The sequence below is a fragment of the Vigna radiata genome, chromosome 8 (genome assembly GCF_000741045.1).
Source record: "Vigna radiata var. radiata cultivar VC1973A chromosome 8, Vradiata_ver6, whole genome shotgun sequence".
Classification (NCBI taxonomy): Eukaryota; Viridiplantae; Streptophyta; class Magnoliopsida; order Fabales; family Fabaceae; genus Vigna; species Vigna radiata.
In genome coordinates this window covers 31,522,289-31,542,156 of record NC_028358.1, presented here as the reverse complement: position 1 = coordinate 31,542,156, position 19,868 = coordinate 31,522,289, and the positions used below count along the sequence as shown (strand labels likewise).

The window sequence follows — 19,868 nt, the reverse complement described above, 5'->3', positions numbered from 1 at the left end:
TCATTCTCAAAACTAAAAAAAGAAAATCTCAAACCCTTACTCACCTCCTTCATTCCTCTCAACCCTTTCTCCTTCATCTCTCTCACTCAAACATTTTCTCTGTCATCTCTGCACTAGCCCCAACTAAAAAAACATTCATTATTAAACGATTTACTTTTGTAAAGAGTTGAGTCATATTCACCTTTCGAAAAAAGTTCATTCAAAATCTCTTTAATTTCATTATCTTCACTATATATATTACAGCTGACGGGCACAACTTGCACCAAGACTTATGAGCATCCTTCTTTTACATTCCTTTACATTCTGAGACTACTACCTAACATTGATCTGTGGCCATTTAATTTTTTTTGGTAGAAATTCATTAACTTGATTTCCTTTACTAAAGAAAAAAACAAATCAAAATACAATAAAATTCTCAATTATAAAATCAAACAATAAAAATTCTAAATCTTGAAATTTTATTTATAATTATATAAAGAAAAAATTAGATGCTTTAATTTTTTTATTCATGTAAGTATTTTTTTCTCTAACCATTTTATTTAATAATGAGTGTTTTTTTAGTTTAAGCTAGTGCATGAGAGAAGAAATGTGTTGAATGAGAGAGATGAAGAAGAAAGGGTTGAGAGGAATGAAGGAGGTGAGTAAGGGTTTGGAGTTTTTTTTTTTTTAATTTTGAGAATGAAAATTATTAAAATAAAACAAATGTTTTTGATTTTTTTTAATTAGGATGATAAAGAAAATGTGGAAGTGAAAGAGAAAGATTGAGAGGAATGAGAGAGATGGATAAGGAATTTGGGGTTTCTTTTTTATTTTTTTAANTTTGAGAATGAAAATTATTAAAATACGCATAACCTTAAAACTTAAAATTCATGATATAAGGATATTTTTGTACACATTGCTAAAATGTACCAACTAAAAAACAGGCCTAAATTAGCAAACTCATATATATATATATATATATATATATAAAAGAACGAACTATTTTATTATGTTTTTATTGTTCAACTTTTACGCAAACACAAAATAACATAATTATAATTGAACTATTGCATTAATAGTAACATAAATTCTATAGTTATTGCATAAACAACAGCTCTATATTTCAATGTGGTGAATTACTATTTACAATCATATTCTCACAATTAAACAAACAATTATCCCTCCTTTTATAAATAATGATTATCTCCTTACATTCCAAACAAAAATACAAGTTTCTAAACTCAAACTTCGTAAATTTATTTAGAAGAAAATAAAGAAATTTCAATTTTCAACTAACATTTAAGCAAAAGATAAAAGAGAGAACTTACGAAAAATTAAGGTAAATAAGTTGGCATTAACATAAAAATTATTCTATCTCTTGAATTCCCTATAAATTATTATTTGATAACTTTCTTTTAGTTTTGATGCCTTAAAAATTCACATATTAACAGTACTAATCTTTTTCATACAATTTGTATCTACGAAAGTCCATTTAATATATCTAAATGAAGCATAAATTAAGCACAACCTGTAAAACGAAGTTTAAAAATATCTTTTCAAAATAATGACGGCACATTTATTAACATAAACCTAGCTATTAACTAATTATAAGTTAGACATATAGACCACCTTTACACAAACACAATATGGAATAATAAGCTTAAGCTAAAGCTAGTTTACATTGGCAATATATCTAGTAAAAATAAATCACGAGTAAAACCTAAAGATTCATTTAATACGAACCTAAAATCTCATTGAAGGTTATTTTCTCCCTTTACATCTGCATCTAGAAGACGTTTTGACTGTAAAAAGACCCTTTTGCCCTAGCACAACTAATAGTAAAATGTTTCAAGTTCCTTAGCAGAGGAGACTGTCTTTCCCATCTCTGATCACGTCGAGAGAGACTGGAACGGATTAGAATAGACTGACAGCCCAGAATATAAGTATATAAAGTTGGGGTTACACAATAATTGCACCATCAGTAACCAGAACCTACATAATAATGGAACTATGAAGGGGTAAAATAAAGCTTACAAAGGAAGTGGATAAAAGAAAGAGTCCAAGGTTCCTTGTAACTAATGGGTAGTAGCATTTAGCATTTGGCATTTGCCAAAAAACCAATCGTAACTTTAACTGCAATCTATGACATATATAACAAGATAGAAAAAATCACAAGACTGAGCATTCATTAATTCTATGGAATGATCACTTGGCAGAAAGAAGACTCTACGGTGGCAAAAAAATATAGCCACAAAGCATTTTACACCATTAGATATGAAATACCAGGCACTGCAAAAACCCAAGCCGGTCCAGCAACCATGTATTTACTTGATGGACCATGTAAGACCCAATGACAATGACAAGACTTTGACCTGTCCCCCAACTGCTGTCCCGTCATAATGGAGGACTTTACACTGATAGACCAATCAAAACTCCTGCAGTTGATGAAATTCTGAATAATCATTGAACAATTGAAGAAAGCATAAACACATGCAAACTGCCAAAACATAATTGATTAATTTCATTAAATAATAAACAGATAAGATAAGCAAGATCAAAGCCAAATATAAAATGATACCCCGGTAGAGTATGAGCATCTTCTAATTAAAGTTGAATCCACCGGAAGGAACAGCAGGAGCATCATTGTTACCAAAGTTAAATCCTGACTGAGATGCATCCCCAGGAGGCATAGTCTCGTCTTCCTCCTCCAACCAATATGTCTCAAGAATCTTCACTGCCTTTTCATAAATCTCTGTATTGTCATGACTCTGGAGGTTCTCAATTTTCTCCAGTCCCTCAGCGTCATCAATCATTTGGGCATATAGATTCACATCACCAGTGTTGCCAATACTTTTATCAGCTTCTCCCACCTTCAAGATGTTTTCAAGGCCTTCCAAGCAAACTGTTACAATCCTAGGATCGGGACAGATGAGAAGATCACACAAGGGCTTAATACACCCTTGACTTACTAGGAACCTGTAAACCAGAGATAAATAATTCATATATCTTGCAACAAATAAAATCATGATATCATATTAACCTCCTGAAGAATATTAAAGAACAGTGCTTCTCCATACTTGATTTGATCGTGGGAACCACCAGATGTAGCATTTGAAATAGCCCAAGCAGCCTCTTTCTTGATATCAAACTCGGCATTTTGAAGTAAGTTGACCAGAGGAGTAATTAAATTAGCCTCAATCACAGCCTGTTATTATCAGGAACCAAACATATTATTGCAAGAACATAAAATAACTAACAAGTTTTAATTAACATAAAATGAAGAAGTAACTAAACCTGAATCTGCTGTTTATTCCCAGCTGTAATGTTTGATATAGTCCAACAAGCTTCCTTCTTAATGCTTTTTTTATAATTATTGGTCAACAGATTCAGAAGACAAGGAAGAGCCTGATGATTGATGATAACCTATTGAGCAAAAAACAATAGGTTAAAGCAAACATGAACTAGAAAAAAAAATCATCAGATAAGAGTTTGATCAGGTGGTCTTGGCAATAACCTATTGAGTTACACCTACTTCAGATTAAAACAGAGAAATATATTTCTAGAGGGCTTAATCAACCCCTCTCATAGTTCTGTATATGTGTGTGTGTGTGTGAAGGTTGATAGAATAGGAAGACTAAAAGGCAAAAAGCTCTGTCCTAGGGTACTTGGACATAGAACTAGGGACAGAGGTTATCTAACACTCAACCTCCTGCCTTATACTTAATGATTACATGGATGTATAAGCTATTTCAACACACCTTAAGAACCAAACTACAGATTGGAATCATCTAAATATGACATTCCGGAGAAAATCCTTATATGTCCAGCCGAGAGAAAGAATTGGCATATGCCTCAAGCAAATAGCATTTCACTTTGATGCATGTTAGTTTTGAGGGCGAGGGAAACCACAAAGATCTAGTAACCTTAAAAAGAAACATTAATGGATAAACTTCTAGATGATAAACACACTAGATGATAAATATATAAAATAGTCATACTGTAGGGTACTTTGCATCAATGATAACAAGACTCCAACAGTAAAAAAGAAAAAAGGAAAATTCAAAAGGCTAATTGCGAGTAATGCTATCACTGTTTTCCTTATTCTGCAATAGTGTAATGTAAAAAGGCAAAGTCACATACTGTACACAACAACTACAAGGGACATTCTTGAACATAATACCTGTGTTTGCATATCATCTCCAGTGACAATATTTCCAACAGTTCTAAGAGCAGGAATTAATACTGAAGGGGATGGATGCCTGAAGAAGTGTGGGACAGCATTAAAATGACATATGAGATACATGTCTTAGCATAGTCATTTTTGAGATAGGAGTACTCACATTAGAAGCTCAACAAGTCGGGGACAAACACCAGCTTCAATTACAGCTTGAATTTTATCATTTGTACCATCAGAAAGATATGACAGTGCCCAACATGCATCAGTCAAGACTTCTTCATCATTTGAATGGATAAGACGTGCAAGAGCAGGCAGTGCAGGTTTAACCTTATGGAAAAAAAATAGTAAAGTAAAAATAGCAGCTAATAATCAATCAATACAAGCATGACACGATTAAGAAAACAACTACACAATGATATAGCCAATGTGTAACCCTAAAAGTTTTTTTTTTGTTACTAATTCAATATTACCAGTTTGCTTGAATGATTGTAAGGAAAACAGTTAACAGTATAATTTGATAATAATGGCCTACTCAAGATGTACAGAAGTGCAAATATATTCAACTGGAGAGATTGAAACTCGGCTCCTGACAAGTGAGCTATCTCACGAACTATAAAATGATGCCAAATACGACAAAATAGGACTGAAATTAAAAAAAAAAAAAAAAAAAAAAAAAAAAAAAAAAAAAAAACTAAATAAAATCAGAAAGAGCGCTATAAAGATAGTGCACACCACTCCCTGTGGCCAGAGCAACCTTAACTTTCCAAATTTCCCTCTCCCTCTCACGAACCACCCTCTTGAAACATACTTTTTCCCTTCCAGGACCCAGCCAATTCACACACTGAGAGCTATCAATTCTACTACGCTCAGGGTTCACACATCAATCTGAACCCTCCCTCACAGCCCTTCTATTCCTTATTTCTCCTAGCATAGACAATAGTTTCAGAGCCTGAAAGCATATTTGCAACTTCATAATAGGAGAGGAAATATTTTGCTGATATACAATGAAGAAAAAACTGAAGAATGTTCATCAGATAATAGGAACCAACTATAATAAGGTGTAAATATAATGCATAATCACATAAAACTTTTAGTCTATAAGGTAGATACTAGACACAGACTTGATTAACAAGAACATTCAAAATAATAAATTGAGTTATATATAACTGCTTTCCCTTTAATCATGTGACAGACATGCAAATTTCAATGTTGATAACTACATAAATAATATTTCACCAACCAAGAGTGAGCGTTTCATCATATTAACAGAGAATACAATATATATACAAAATGTAAGGGCCGAAAATATATATTTTTCACCAAACTGAATTATTTATAGAGATTAAGCAATAGATATTTCTATACCTGATCAAAAGGAGGCTGTGGCTTGCCCCTACAGAAGTTCGAAAGTGTCCAAGTAGCATTTCTAAGCATAGAAAGCTTCGCCTGTTCGTTCAATTGAGCTAACAAAGGAATCAATGCTCCATGACCGAGAACAAGGTCACGGCATCTAGGAGAATCCCCAGCAACATTTCCTAATGCCCACACCGCCTATAAATACCCAAAACACCAACAGCAAAATTGTTAAGCTATTACAAAATGATAGCATGATACAAGGCAAGTATGCAACTACAAGGTATTGTTGTCAGTCTTCTGTTGTTAGCTATGTATTAATAGTTGATAAACAAAATACCCAACACAAGTACAAAGCTGACCGCTCAAACCCATTCCCTTTTTGCAGGCACGTACATAAGAACACCAAACCCACAAACATCCAAATCAAAAACAGAAAAGTGCCACCCTTTTAATTTCATTAACACAAAAATCCTGATCTCAAGCACAAATGTTTTTCGATTTCACAGGCAAATGAAGGTATGTTAAGATATGAATAATACATACCTGTTCACGGACATCATCACTGGGGGAAGCAAGTAGCTTCACGAATATTGGTACTGCCCCATGGTCAATCACCACCTTGGTGTTTTCAGACGTTCCAGAAGCTATATTTGTCAAAGCCCAAGCGGCCTCAAACTGCAACACGAAACAGACAAACAACAACATAAGTAATATTCAAATTACTAACTCAAAAACAAATAAAAAAACAGACAAGCAAAAACCTGCAACTGCGGAAAGTCTTCCCTCGTCAGAAATTCGACAAACCGAGAAACTACACCAGTCTGAATAACTTCCTCAATCGGAGGACTTCGTTCTGGCAAAAAAAAAAAAAAAAAAAACAGATCAACTAAACCTTCATTAAATTCACCAAACAAATTAAACAGAAAGACTAATCCGAACCAATCGAAAGCAGCTTCCTAAACTGAGTCGTTGCTTCGAGCTGCAGGTTATTGTCCTCAGACCAAACACCAGCAACCATTGATGGTAGGTGTTCCAACTGCATCAACATAGAACATCCAACCACACTACTTTAATTCAAAAATTAAAGCAAACGCAACTATAACGAATTATGCAAATCAATTGAACAATCAGAGTGAGACGAAAACACCAAGAAAAGATAAAAACGAAAGCAATTCGATAATTGACCTTCTTCTCTACCAAAGTGGAGTGAATGGAAGCAGGAATCTGTTGAGGTTGGAGCCCTTCACGCCTCTTCTTCTGCAAACTCTCTTCTCTGCGGTTCTTCCGGATCTCCACCATGGTGTCTTCACGCCGTCTCCGACCTTCCTCGGCATCCACCGCCACCTTGTACCGGTTCCGGCGGACCTCGGTCCTGTTGTTCCCGCTTGGGCGATACGACATCGTTTTAGAGAGAATCGACGGAAATCGTCCGAAGAAGAAGCAGCGCACCGTTCCTGGGAGTGTTTAATTAGGGAACCTAACGGTACGGTAGGGTTTGGGATAACTGGATATGGGAAAGTAAAGAGAGAATTTTGGGTTTTCTTGAGAGTTTGAATAGGGGAAGTGGAAAGTGAAAGGTTTATATACAAGGGTGGAAGTGGAAGCAGAAGTTGTGATGAAAGTGGACCTGGATCCGCTCACATTTTCGAAAATGCCACTGGTTTGAATTGGATGAATATGAGGGAAAAGGTTACTTCCATAGGAGACGACACAAGTCAGAGTTGCATGCAATACTACTTCATTATTTATCAGCACAAAATGTCACTTGGCCCAAACAATACATTTAATATTTTATTATTCATCGGCTTCTTCTTCTTTTTCTTGCAACCCCTAATTTTTAACTACAACCCATAACTTTTAAAATGACATGAAATATATTTTAGAAGAAATTGTTTTAAACAAGCTTTTTTTATAAAAGAATTTGGTATACTCAATCGTTTTAGTTAGTGATCAACTCCGCCTTTCAACTTTATAATAAGTCGATGGAATTTTAAAATAAATAATATCAAATAATATTATTTTATTTGATTGGAACAATAATATCTTTAAATCGTATATTTTTACATTTAGATACATCTTTTAAGAACATAATTAGAATTAAATACTTTAAAATAGACAATACTTTAAATACAGTCCTCTCCACTGATGTCACTCATTTGGAATTGGAAAATAACAAATGCATGATTTCTTTAATTTCTTTTAAGTAAAATATGGAACGAAAATGTACGAGATAAGCAGAGTTCAGGTTATTTTTGTCCATCAATTGTACAGTGTACCATAGGAAACATGCTAAGTCGATGATTGGGTAATTGCCTTTCACCTTCACTTACGAAACTAATTTTACCACAAATTGTACATGTGATTTGTTATGCTGTGGGAGCGCGAGGACCCATGTTCAGGATCTCTTCAGCACTCTCAATCTAAGTCTAGTAACTTCCACAAACATGAACATAAATATAGATATAGACACATTTTGTCTATGGAAACCAACCAAAGCCTACATACTCTAATAGACACATTTTGTCTGTTATGTCTGACATTGAATTTGGATCAGAGTAGATATTGTGACTGTGAAGGTCTTCTTCCCCATATGAAGTTGAGGCATACGGGTGACCATGACCTGCACAATAAAAAACTAAAAGCATGAGAAGGAGACATTTAATAGGAAATAGCCAAAAAAGTCTAAGATCAGATGATATACCATTTTGTTCTGCAGAGATATCTAACTGTTGAAGACCTTGCTCTGTAGCATCAGACTGTCTCACTCCTACACATGCCAATGGTGTTAAGCAGCTCAGTGGTGTCTTGTGAACTGATATGAGATTATCCATATTTTGGTAAGCATGCTGCTTCATTATTTCCACCACAAGCTGCCATTTGAAGAAAGGATCCAATCACTTCTAACCCACAGGTATAAACACAACAAAATCCTTAAATCTGTCAGAGGGCAGAATACAGCATAACATAAGTGTTTACCTTCTCATCGGAGCTAAGAGTATTAGGGGATACATAATTTTGTCCATCAAAACTCACACCCACAAGGACATAGATGGAATTGAAAATCAAACTGGTAGATTGTTCCTGGTATAAGAAAGTCTCGTCGTCATCTATCACACAAGTCTTGACATGTTCAATAATTGACATCCATGATCTCTTTGAAATGTTGCCAACCTTCTACATCTCCAGAACAATAAATCAACATGAATATGCATATTCTATGTATGAATTTCAATAATTATCTACACATGATAAAAAAGAAAGGAAAAACCGAATTTTTACCTCAAGTAACAAAGATGGATTTGTTGTGTATAACCGCAAAAGGTCCTTCACGGTGTGAATTCCCTGGAGGGACAGCCTCTTGTGAATTTTTCCATCTTTGGCAATTTGTTTTAATCTCCAAACGTCATCCTTCAGGGAAGGAGGGTGGTGTTTCTTGTAAGCTGAAACGACAAAATTTCAGTTCATTGAAATAGTTTTCCTAGTAGACAAAGACTATAATAAAAAATAAAATATCATAGATACAAATGACAAGAACAAAAACAATAGATACGACCTTAAAAGAATAAGATGTTTTTGATACTTACATTCTCCTCTGTAATCTTTGACTACAAAAGGTTCGCTTCTACCTTCCTTAATGTTAGCTTCGTTAGAAGTTGTTTGGATAACTTTGGCTCCCAACCTAAACTTTCTGCTCCGTATCCACCTTGAATTATCCGTGAACATAACTTTATTGATACAACCTACTCCGTTTTTCAATGTTATAAGTCTATCTCCATTCAACAATGGTCTTCGGCCATCTCTCTCACGCAAGATATTGACATTGAATTCACCTTCAGTCCAATCCTCACTTCCACTGAAACCGAACTCGCCATTGAGGGCACAGATTTCTACCTTTGCAGAGGAGAGGGGACCAACATTAACCACTGACTGGTCTCTGACATCAAAGAGAGCAATTTGAATGGGTGTTTTATCCTCTGATATCACGTTAGAGTGGGTAAAAATTATATCAGGCAATTTATTAGTGAAACGCAGCTCAAAGGGCGATGCTCTCGACGTATCACCGCCAATCTGATCAAACCATGCCCTGTAACAAATTTGAAAAGAATATCACATATTAAACATTAAACAAGTAATGAATATTAACAAACACAACTAACAACGTAATACAAAGCACAAAACAAGCTAGAGAAGCAAACCTTGCAGGTAAGTAATCTTGGATTCTACGTTCCAACTCCTCGCGTACCTAGCTCGTGCATTTATAATACACATCAGTGAAAGGTTAAAGAAAACGTGCATATTCAAATCGCAATTTAGCAACTGCAAAAATAGTTAGAAACAGTACACGTTTTTACATCATAGTATAAGAGACTCGTTAAATTCTTACCACTTTTCGAAAGAAACGTTCAAAGTACAACTCATAGTCCTTGGGCCACACCCCTTTTCTCACATTTCTAAGGCCACACCACAACATAACAGCAAAAAAATGAATCAAATTTAGAGTTTGTATCAAGTGACACCATAATAAGTGTTACAAATGGCAAGTACCTAAGAGGTGCTTGTTTTGGATCATTATGTCTCTGTCTAGATTGCATAATTGGTATTCTGTTACCTCTGCGCTCACCAATTTCATTCCCCTCGAAAGTTTGCTTATTATTTGAGACCATCCAAGGATTTGAAATGAATAACTACAGCAGTTCTCAGAGATCCCAACGATATAACCTTTAATGGCGTATTTATAAATGTGAGGAAGATGAAAGGAAGCCTCGTTAAGCAGTGCGCAAACGCGACACGTAAAGAGACACTTGAGAAGCACTTCGTATAAACCATTTTTGTCTTTTATCAACCAAAAGAACAAACATTTTTGGACACTAATGAAACATTGAAAACATAAAAGCGACCATCAGATTATTTTAACAATAGAAGGAACCACTGTAACCATTCTTTGTTCTTCCAAAAGAATTGTGGAACTTTGAAATCAAAATAAATACTAACTAACCGCGTTGTTGGGAACTAGAAAGTGATGGATTGACAATGATTATTGTGAAAACGTAATTTGTGTACGATCATACGACAGGGGTACCAAAGAACATGCAAACGCGCTTTTAAGGTTGGTGAAACCCCGTTACCACGGTCACTAGTGACAATGTTTTTCTCCACCTACGCGCTAACGAAAGAAACACTGAGCACAGCATAACTGCGTTAATTTTTTGTTGATCTTTTCCTTTAGAACTAGATACACAGATACTATAATTGTAATAGAATTTTTTAACAAATTCTTTATTATTATTGACTTAACGTTGTTGAAATCATATTTAAATTTTGATAAGAGTGAAAGATGTATTAGAGAAAGTATATGACAATAACATAATGAATGGAGTACGTATAACTCTGAAAACCCTCTATTTTGTTGATGGGTTGCAAAAAAGCGAGTCAAAGAAATAGGTGGAGAGATGAATGAAGTTATTTTATATTAGAAAAGAAAAACGCTTGCACTAGGCGGTGGTTGGTTGATATAGTCAATTTCAACGAGTCTAGAAGTGGCAGAATGCGAAGATGTTAAAGAGGCAACGTGGAAGGAAAATACGGTTGAATGTGTGGGAAGTAGGTAACTGGTGACCATAATCAGATATTTTACAGAAACTATTTCAGAGAAAGTTCCGGTTGAGATGGGAAATTTGTATGAATTTCCATCTTCAAAAACTTAAAAACTAGTAATATCAAAATGACTTAGACCTATCAAAATGAATTAGAACTTAATTCAGTCCATCACAAGTTTAGACGGATTGAATTTGAAAAAAAAAAGAAATTTTTAATTAAAGTAATTTTTAACTTGAATTATTTATTATTTTCTATTTTAATATTGTTAGCTAATATTTCTTATTGTATTGTAAATGGAAATAAATATTATAAATTTATAGACTCTAATAGATAAATGACACAAAAATTATGATTATTATAAATTTACTTCTTCTTTTTTGTTTCGGTTATATTGGTTTGGGGTCGATTGTCTTTCCTGCTCTTTTTTTATCTTTAATCCTTTCCGAGCAATCCATTCTAATGGGTTGTTGATCTGGACATCTATTATATATTTATAGGGCTTGTGACAGTCAAGACTATTGATTAACCATTAGTGCAATATATTTTTAAGCAATCAAACATAATAGTTAATTATTATCCATAAATGACAATTAATTATGATTTGTATACTTCATATAGTACATGTTTGCTATTGGATTACATGACTTGTATGGTACTTTTTTATTGTTTTGGAGTTTAATATTATTTTAGAGTGATATTATTTTAATTTGAATTACAAAAAAAGGTGTTGCTCCCTCCATCACCACCCCTTGCTCCCTTCCTCTCTTACCTCTCACTTCATCTCTCTATTTCTATCTTATCATTGAGTAAAATTTTACTTTTAGAGTTAATATTTTATAATTTCTACCCACTTCAATTCTTTACGCGCATGCAGCGGCACACAACCTCTTCATCCTCTTTTACGTTCTACTTCGTGATCTCATTGTTATTGTTTCATTGTGCGAATTCTTTCTCCTCTCTTTCTTTCATTATGGTGTGAGAGTATACTGAGTGCGCACCAACTGCAGCTGCTTAAGGGGTCTTGCATCTCACACTTCAGTTTGGAGAAAAACTCTTGTGCGCACATTCACTTTGGCAGAAAGAGCACACTCATTTAGGAAAGAGAAGAGTCAACCCCAAGTTAGGGCTTCAAGCAAGAGAGCTGAAAAGAGGAGCATGTGTTAAGCAGAGAAGAAGCCAAGTTTAAGTGACTAGACCCTGACCAATAGAGGTCGAAATTGATCGGAGATTGAGCTCATAAAGAAAGAACGAAGATCATACGATGGGAAGCACGAAGCATCCAAGCTGCCAAGGTTCCCCTTTCCCTTTTTCCCTCTATCTTTGACCTTATAAAAAAGAGATTTCTCACTACAAAAAAATACATAGATAACACTTTTTTTTTATCATAGATAACATTTTTTAAGTACGTACTTTTTAAACGCTATCTATGACAAGTGTTTCTACAAAAACATTATCTATTGTGTTTGACAATAGATAACACTTTTTAAGAAAGCGCTATCTATTGATGTCTAACATTACATAGGACTTGTTTAAATAAACGTTATCTATTGCCTAACAATAATAAATAACGTTTATTTAAAAAAAAAACACATCTATTGACCTAAGTTTTTTTTTAAAAAAATAAATTTTCAATAAAATATTTAAAAAAAATTAAAAAAATATAAAATATATGTTTTATTATGTAAAAACCTGTTTTATCTACTAATTCTATTATATAGAAAAAAAATATAAAATACTAAGAAAAACATTTTTATTAAATGGTTGAAACAACATCTGTAACACTTTCCTAGTCAAACTTGTTCAGTCCTATCAGCTCTTTTTCTAGTAAAGCCCTAGGTATTGGAGTCACAACCAGAATTTCAATACAAAGCGTGAAAAAAGTTACACTTAAAAGACATCTAAGAAATCGGCGTAAGATGGAAACAAAAAGTGAAAGGAAAAGTTCTAAAAATAAAAATAAAATTACTAAGGTGACAGCTAGAATCATTCTAATGAACTGAAATAATAAAGAAAATACATAATTAATGTTAATTTAAAATTCATAGAATACCATGACTAAGAAACTATCAACCCAATAAATATTGAAAATTTTAATGTTTTAAATTCTTCATAAACCAACAACTTGTATAAAATTTAAAAAAAGACAATAAGTGACATAAAACTTGATGAAACTTCTGTAACATTTTGAGAAAAATACAAGTGCCCATGTAGAAAATGAGGATAATGCCTACGTAATAGAACAATGTTAACTAAAATCTGGAAAGGAAAAAAGAAACTTAAATAGAAGTAAAGATAGACCCAATGTTATATTTATAAATCAAACAAAAAATAATCATTACAAGGTTCATTACATCTCTTCAATAGAAATAACAATGATCAACGGATTGTAGAACCGCCGTTTAGAAAACACACTGTCATCAACATAGACAATTCCCTGCATGATTAGAAAAATACGAAATAAGGAGGAGGATTCATCTAACCCGTAGACATAATCAAACTGATTATAAATGGGATGTTACCTCTAATGTAAGTGATATTTCTGCTATATTAGTAGAAATTACTACTTTCCTCTTTCCACGAGGAGATGGAGAAAACACTAACTCCTGAGAGAATGTAAAACAAATATTACCACATTAACATTAAAATAAATATACAATAAAACACACTGATGTATTTCTAACCTGATCAATTATGCACTCTTATTTTACATTATTAAGTATTCAATTTTTTCCATAGTATTGTATCTCTACTTCATAAATAAAAGTACTTGTTGTGTATATAGATCCCACAATTACAAGCAGTATTCTCCATATGGTATCAGATTATTAAGTATTCAATTTTTCCATAGTATTGTATCTCTACTTCATAAATAAAAGTACTTGTGTATACAGATCCCACAATTACAAGTAGAATTCTCTTTATGGTATCAGATTTTTTGTGCTATTTCCCTTCCTTTTATCTTTACTTTACGTAACACACATTCAATTCAACAAAGTCACAACCATAGTGTGTTGCATAGTACATGTTCACGTAATATTACTCATACACATGTTCAGAAACGTCAACTATATCAATCAGAGAAAGTGTCTGAAACTCTGTATTGTTACTAATATAAATTAGTAATTCAGTATCAATTTAGTTAGTTTAAATAAAATATCTAATAATCCTAATGTTACTGACAAACTATATATTATTATTTTATAACTTACTTGACTTCAGTAATGGCTTTGTTGTATTTTAGATTATTACTTTGTCGTATTAGTTTTTAATTAGTTACGCCTAATATGCCAATTAGGCTTTTAAAAGCGAGAAAATGTGACAAGTAAAAAAAGGATGTTGATTTCAGTTGGAAATACCTCATAGACTTAACCCATTTTATAGATCAAGGGTAAAACTAAGAGCATGCCATTCGAGGTCCCTTAGATTAAGCTGCAAAAAGGGAAAGAGGAATTACAAGTCTGAAAAGAATTACATCAGATGAAATCAGCTTTATAGGATAGCAGACATTAAGCAAAGAAAACAACCTTCAACAATAGTAATCCTACAACGTATATTGCTCTTAACTACATTTTCATCAAATATAGATAATTCCATAATAGCATCAGTGACAGCCATGTAGGATCGAACTAAAACTTCTTTTTCAGAGAAGACAAGAGATTACTAGCTAGGTCAGTAAAGTTCTTGACATATTAAGAGTCAATAACACGAGCAGCTAAAAATTTTGCAACAGGCTTTATTATTTTATTCATTAAATTTCAAAATTACAGATTTACAAGCATTGTCTTCAACCCAACTGGAAACCATATCAACCATCGTACAGTTGGGGCTAAGACACCTTGGAGGAAATATTGTCGTTGTCCATAATAGTAGAAAAAGACAATCTACATACCAAAACCTATTTGTCTCACGTGACTAATCCGTAACCAAAATAATTGGAAACACCCCGTTATCTCTAGCACAGGCCAACACCAAAATAACATGAACATTGGTTCTGAAAGGTAGAAGCTGAACCAAGGAGTTGTTCAACTCCACCCTCATCAGGGAATAACATTGATGTCAGATATATATTATGGATGGTAAAGAGAGGACATTAATACTCATGGAAAAGTATTTGAGGCCACAATTCTTCATGGTATGGAGTTATCGGACAATGAGATTAAGGTCATAGTAGAGGAAGTTCTCGTATCAAATGCTTTTGTTCTTATGCCAACAAATGAGGTATATATTGTGGCACATTCATTTCAATCTTTCCTTGTCTAGCCTAAAGATTTGGTAGGTTCTGTTTCTAACCTCCCAGTACGAACTCTTAAACGTACTCTACATTACATTATTTTTTTAAGTTTCCATGTTATTTATGTTCAGACTTATTTAAATTATTTTTCATGTAACAATAATCGTATCGAGAGGAAAGTCCTAAGCCCTCAAAGAAGATTTCTCTATCTTTTGACGATCCTCTTGGTGTATTACACCAATTTGTTAACATCATAAGCGATGAATTATGCTAGTTTCGTGGGATTCTGATGTATTTGGAAGAGACATTGAGATCTCATTATACTTGTATAAGTAAGATGTCTTAGAACTTGCATTGATAAAAGAAGAATTGAATATTATCCTTATCCAATTATTGGTGATGTAAGTCTATGAATCATTCTCTATATTTAATTGATTTATCTAATTACTTATATTAAATAAATATTTTATGATCATATATATGTTTGATGTCAATAAGAATATAGAGTTGAGGGATGTATATGAGGTCATAGACCCCTAACTCACTCATCAAGATAATAAGTTTAATACATCAAAGTATATGTGAGATCCGAGAAAAATTTGAGAATAATTTATAATTTATTTTATGTCTACAAATAAAAATTATTTATAATTTATTTTATGTCTAGGGGTGTGAGGTAGATGCATTTAGTAAATTAAAGGTGTTTGTATTAGGTTGTGGAATTAGAATCAGAATTAAATATAGGTTTTATATATATATATATATATATATATATATATATATATATATATATATATATATATATATATATATATATATGAATGTGCATTTATTTATATCAGGCAAAAGTTGGTTCCCTAGTGGGCCAGTTTGGGATTTAAATCCCTTAAAACTGTCATAGGCTCCATAAAGGTAGGGTTCTTGAACCACTTGTTGTTTACTTTTTAAGAGAGGAGGGGCCCACGATCTTGGATTTTTTAAAAGAAATAAATAGAGAAGTAAGTTGTGGGTGCAAGCAAGCGAAAGAAGGCACATGACAGAGGGGGGTTGTGCATGCATATTTTTTTTAAGTGGTGGGTTTTAAAAGAGAAAGAACGAGAATATGGTAACAAAAGAAGATAAAAAGTGATTTTTGAAATGGGTTCCATTATTTTGACACCCAATTTTTGACACATATTTGACACTGCCAGGTGTCAACGTCCAATTGGGTAGTTTGTATTGTTTTTTTTTTTAATTTTGGCCTGCAAAATGAAAAAGGTTTCAGACAATTTGGGTTCCAATTCTACCCTTTGCCTGTTTCATTAGTTTTGTGTGACAAATTTCGTTCTCTCTCACATTTGCTCCTCTGCCTTCGTCCTCTTCCTTGCGATCCGCGGTTCTACCGACATTTTCGTGCTCTCCAGTGCCTTTTTGTTGCATATCCCGTTGTCTCAGTTTTGCTGAAATGGCAAGTTCCGTTGGACCAAGGTAAATGCCTTCTCCCATTGTAGGTTTTAGGTTTGGGTATTGGGGTCCTTGTCGTTTCTTGCACATGTTATGGGTTTTTGTTATTTGTTTTGGTGTTTTCATTTGAGTTATTTTCTTTTGGGCAGTTGACCGTGCATCATTCATTTTCAACTATGTATGTTTGCACTCTCAACGAACGATTGACAGAGAAGCAACGGGAACTCATTTCGAAGACTCCATTTGCCTGGCTCAAGAAGATGCAATGTCGCCAAATGCACCGGGTGGAATGTCCAACAACCAATCACAACTGAAGACTTATGTTAGGATTGGTTCAAGAAGGCGTTTTAAGAGTCAAACACTTAGGACATCATACACCCCAAATTATATATGTAGATTGTCCAAGGCCTTATATGGTTTGAAGCAAGCACCACAAGCTTGGTTTGAAAACCTAAGAGACACGCTTCTGAATTAGGGTTTCCAAAACACCAAAAGTGATACTTCTCTAATCAATTTTAAAGGTACAAATCATATCACATTACTTTTCATTTATATTGATGACATTATTGTAATAGGAAGAAACTCACCATATTTAGAAACATCAATACAAATTTGATAATATATATATATTTCTTCACCTTGTTAGTAGTCTGTTGCAACAGCTCAGGACCTACTGTTACCGATTCTCCATCGCAGTACCGACCATTGTCCACATCCTTAACATTTTTCACACTATTGCAATAATTCATAAACTTTAAAATTTTAGCAACACTGTGGAAATGGATTATGAAATTATACATTTACTTGCGGAGTTTTAGAGGCATTTTCCTCAATTTCTTCCTCACTGTTCTCTGAACTTTTCACAGGCTACAAATAAAAGAAAGGTGCTAAAGTATTAAATTTTGCAAAAATAAACAATTACATGAACAATGTCCAAGATTCTCACATTTGTAGTCATATGTGGCTCGTNAATAAAATCAGAGTTATCGTCATCATGGTTGTTGTCATCTGAACTATCACTAGAAGAATCATTTTCCACATTTTTTGAGTCACATTCTTGAGCATCTAATGTGGTGTCCATCTTCAGAACAGAAAATTTGATTGATAAACAATTAAAATAAATGAACATATAACAAAATGAAATTACAAATATAGTGGGTAAAATTTGATTGACTGAACAGTTTATATACCAAAACTTCCATCGTTTTCTCTTCTGTTTCTTCATATCTTTCTTCAGAGTTATCACCTTCATAGATATTGATATTCTCCTGAAACTAACACATGATAAAAATTTTACCAACTCAACACGATCAGTTCATACTCTTCTACCTATAGTCATTATAGTTATATAGTGCAAAACAAGGCATGAAATAGATCAACTGTTATCAGGTAAGGAATCCCCACCACCAATGACCTATTCTTGGTAATGTATTATCATTCGTGAAAAACGTGAAAAGTGATATTTTTGCCTATATTATTCAATTTTAGTCGTAGTATGCCATCAGTTTAATACTACAGAATGATGAATTATTTTCTTACAATAATCAGTAATGCAATACAAGTTTAATGTAGTAATACGACTTTCAGAAGTGACATTAAGATAAGTCAACTTAATGAGAATTAGTCAAAAAAGCTGAATTTAGATTCTATTATGAAAGCCTTACGTAATATTATTATAGTTCATTTAGATAATTAAATTCATTCAATTAAAATAGTCGTAAGAGAAACAACGTAACAGAATCTAAATCTACAAAATCAAAGTAAATATTAGAGAAAAAAATTAATTAAAATTTGCTGACAAGGCACCCAATCCCATTGTTATGATAAATTAGTCGATTCTTATAATATAGGCAAATATATCACTTATTGGTGGAGTAGTAGGTTTGGCGGGAAGAACAAATAGACCTCAGCACCGATAAGCATGATAGATGAGAGATGATGGTAAGACGCCATCCTATAAAGAAAAAGTAGTGAACAGCTTCCTTCTTGCCAAACCTACTTGTCTGGCTTTTTGTAGTTCATGATGAATAAGAAGCACTTGATTGTTTTTATGTTATTTAAAAGTTTATAATATAAAATTATTTTATAACAAAAAATATAAAAATTATTTTATAGACTAATAAATTTACAATAAAGTAAATAGTTTGTATTATATTTTATTTATAATAAATATAGAAAAGTTAGAAAAATTTATAAATAATTATAAGGTTTAATAGTCAATTTCATCATCAGTTTAGTTGACAAATTTCAATTTACTCTATTATTTTAAAAATTTTTGAAATGAATATTTATTTTTAAAATTTTGAATCAAATTAATCTCTCTTTAAATATAACTAAAAGTATAACTAACGNCGTTAATGCAACGATGATGTGGCATCAGTTAATACTAATGTGTCATAATTTTAGTGCTGACGTGTTCCTTAATTGGTTTTATTAACAAATTAGGTTTTCGAAATTGGGAAAAAATTGCCAGCAGTTAAATGAGTTAGGATACAACCACCGTCAGACCCAAAAGCTGCCAAAAACCTCAGATGCGAGCTTCCGAAACTCAAACTCANATTAACACAAGAAGAGGCAAAACCCCAAACCCAATTTCAAAACCGAAGACCTCACTTTCTCAAATCGCAAAACAGAAAAGAGGATCAAAAGCTCCAATTCAAGCCTTGAATCAACGTAGAAGAAATAGAATCTTAATCCCAATTCCCAATTTAAGAAACCCTAAATTCAATCTCAATTTGAAATCCCCATTGAGGGTTTATGAGTCAGAGTTGTCTCTATCGTCAACGATTGAGGGTTTGTGTGAGGAATNGTGGAAGGAGAATTTGGTGGGAAAGGAGTCGCTGATTTCGCAAAGTCTCCCTTTCCTCCTGTCTTGGTCGCTCACGCTAACAAGAAGGTGGACGAGCACAAGGTTTGCCTACTCCGCGAGGCGTTCACTCTGTTCGATTTCGACGACGAGAGCATCAATGACTTGAAGTTGTTGNTGATTATATGTATGATTTCGCCCTTGTATTTGAAAGCGGAGGATGAGAGGAGATTTCTTGCATTTGTCTTTGGGCTGAACCATCAGGTTGTGAAGGAACT

General features: G+C 33.3%; 3 protein-coding genes and 1 long non-coding RNA gene across 7 annotated transcripts in view; all 4 read right to left on the bottom strand.

Moving 5' to 3' along the window:
- Nucleotides 1-1,609: 1,609 nt before the first annotated feature.
- Nucleotides 1,610-7,085, bottom strand: LOC106772204 (importin subunit alpha-2). Of its 2 annotated transcripts, none has more exons than XM_014658445.2 (11): nt 6,698-7,085; nt 6,452-6,548; nt 6,274-6,365; nt 6,056-6,187; nt 5,522-5,707; nt 4,320-4,483; nt 4,160-4,238; nt 3,274-3,402; nt 3,057-3,184; nt 2,558-2,955; nt 1,610-2,431 (listed from the first exon to the last, which is right to left on the bottom strand). In XM_014658445.2, the coding sequence occupies exons 1-10, from the start codon at nt 6,911-6,913 to the stop codon at nt 2,580-2,582; spliced, it is 1,599 nt and encodes a 532-aa protein (XP_014513931.1). In that variant the 5' UTR covers nt 6,914-7,085; the 3' UTR covers nt 1,610-2,431; nt 2,558-2,579. The 2 variants fall into 2 exon arrangements, with proteins under 2 accessions (XP_014513931.1, XP_014513930.1); XM_014658444.2 differs by having other exon boundaries at nt 1,610-2,414; nt 6,698-7,084.
- Nucleotides 7,086-7,654: 569 nt separating this feature from the next.
- On the bottom strand, nt 7,655-10,200 carry LOC111242324 (calmodulin-binding protein 60 G-like). Its single transcript, XM_022785003.1, has 8 exons — nt 10,058-10,200; nt 9,897-9,963; nt 9,709-9,755; nt 9,097-9,596; nt 8,792-8,952; nt 8,489-8,686; nt 8,214-8,382; nt 7,655-8,132 (listed from the first exon to the last, which is right to left on the bottom strand). The coding sequence occupies exons 1-8, from the start codon at nt 10,174-10,176 to the stop codon at nt 7,990-7,992; spliced, it is 1,404 nt and encodes a 467-aa protein (XP_022640724.1). The 5' UTR covers nt 10,177-10,200; the 3' UTR covers nt 7,655-7,989.
- Nucleotides 10,201-13,434: 3,234 nt separating this feature from the next.
- On the bottom strand, nt 13,435-14,318 carry LOC111242350. Its single transcript, XR_002669208.1, has 2 exons — nt 13,630-14,318; nt 13,435-13,544 (listed from the first exon to the last, which is right to left on the bottom strand). It is a non-coding gene; the product is annotated as an uncharacterized LOC111242350 (long non-coding RNA).
- Nucleotides 14,319-14,326: 8 nt separating this feature from the next.
- LOC106770523 overlaps nt 14,327-19,868 on the bottom strand; it is a 16,766-nt gene continuing 11,224 nt past the window's right edge. The window contains exons 1-4 of one of the 3 annotated variants that reach the window (XM_022785150.1): nt 17,975-18,134; nt 17,731-17,865; nt 17,583-17,651; nt 14,327-14,539 (exon numbers count right to left, since the gene is read on the bottom strand). In XM_022785150.1, coding sequence (XP_022640871.1) covers nt 14,486-14,539; nt 17,583-17,651; nt 17,731-17,865; nt 17,975-17,986 — 270 coding nt within the window. In that variant the 5' untranslated portion in view covers nt 17,987-18,134 and the 3' untranslated portion in view covers nt 14,327-14,485. Of the gene's footprint in view, nt 14,540-17,582; nt 17,652-17,730; nt 17,866-17,974; nt 18,135-19,868 lie in introns of those variants that run through there. The other 2 variants (XR_002669205.1, XR_002669201.1) reach the window with 2 other exon arrangements.

Excerpts from the sequence above, each read along its gene's own strand:
- LOC106772204 (XM_014658445.2), bottom strand. The coding sequence starts at position 6,913 with ATGTCGTATCGCCCAAGCGGGAACAACAGGACCGAGGTCCGCCGGAAC. Across the intron at positions 6,366-6,451 it reads TAGGAAGCTGCTTTCGATTG|AACGAAGTCCTCCGATTGAG; the intron begins GTTCGGATTAGT and ends TTTTTTTGCCAG. Across the intron at positions 4,484-5,521 it reads CACAGCCTCCTTTTGATCAG|GTTAAACCTGCACTGCCTGC; the intron begins GTATAGAAATAT and ends TTTTTCCATAAG.
- LOC111242324 (XM_022785003.1), bottom strand. The coding sequence starts at position 10,176 with ATGGTCTCAAATAATAAGCAAACTTTCGAGGGGAATGAAATTGGTGAG. Across the intron at positions 9,964-10,057 it reads CCAAAACAAGCACCTCTTAG|AAATGTGAGAAAAGGGGTGT; the intron begins GTACTTGCCATT and ends GTGTGGCCTTAG. Across the intron at positions 8,383-8,488 it reads CTCTTAGCTCCGATGAGAAG|CTTGTGGTGGAAATAATGAA; the intron begins GTAAACACTTAT and ends TTCAAATGGCAG.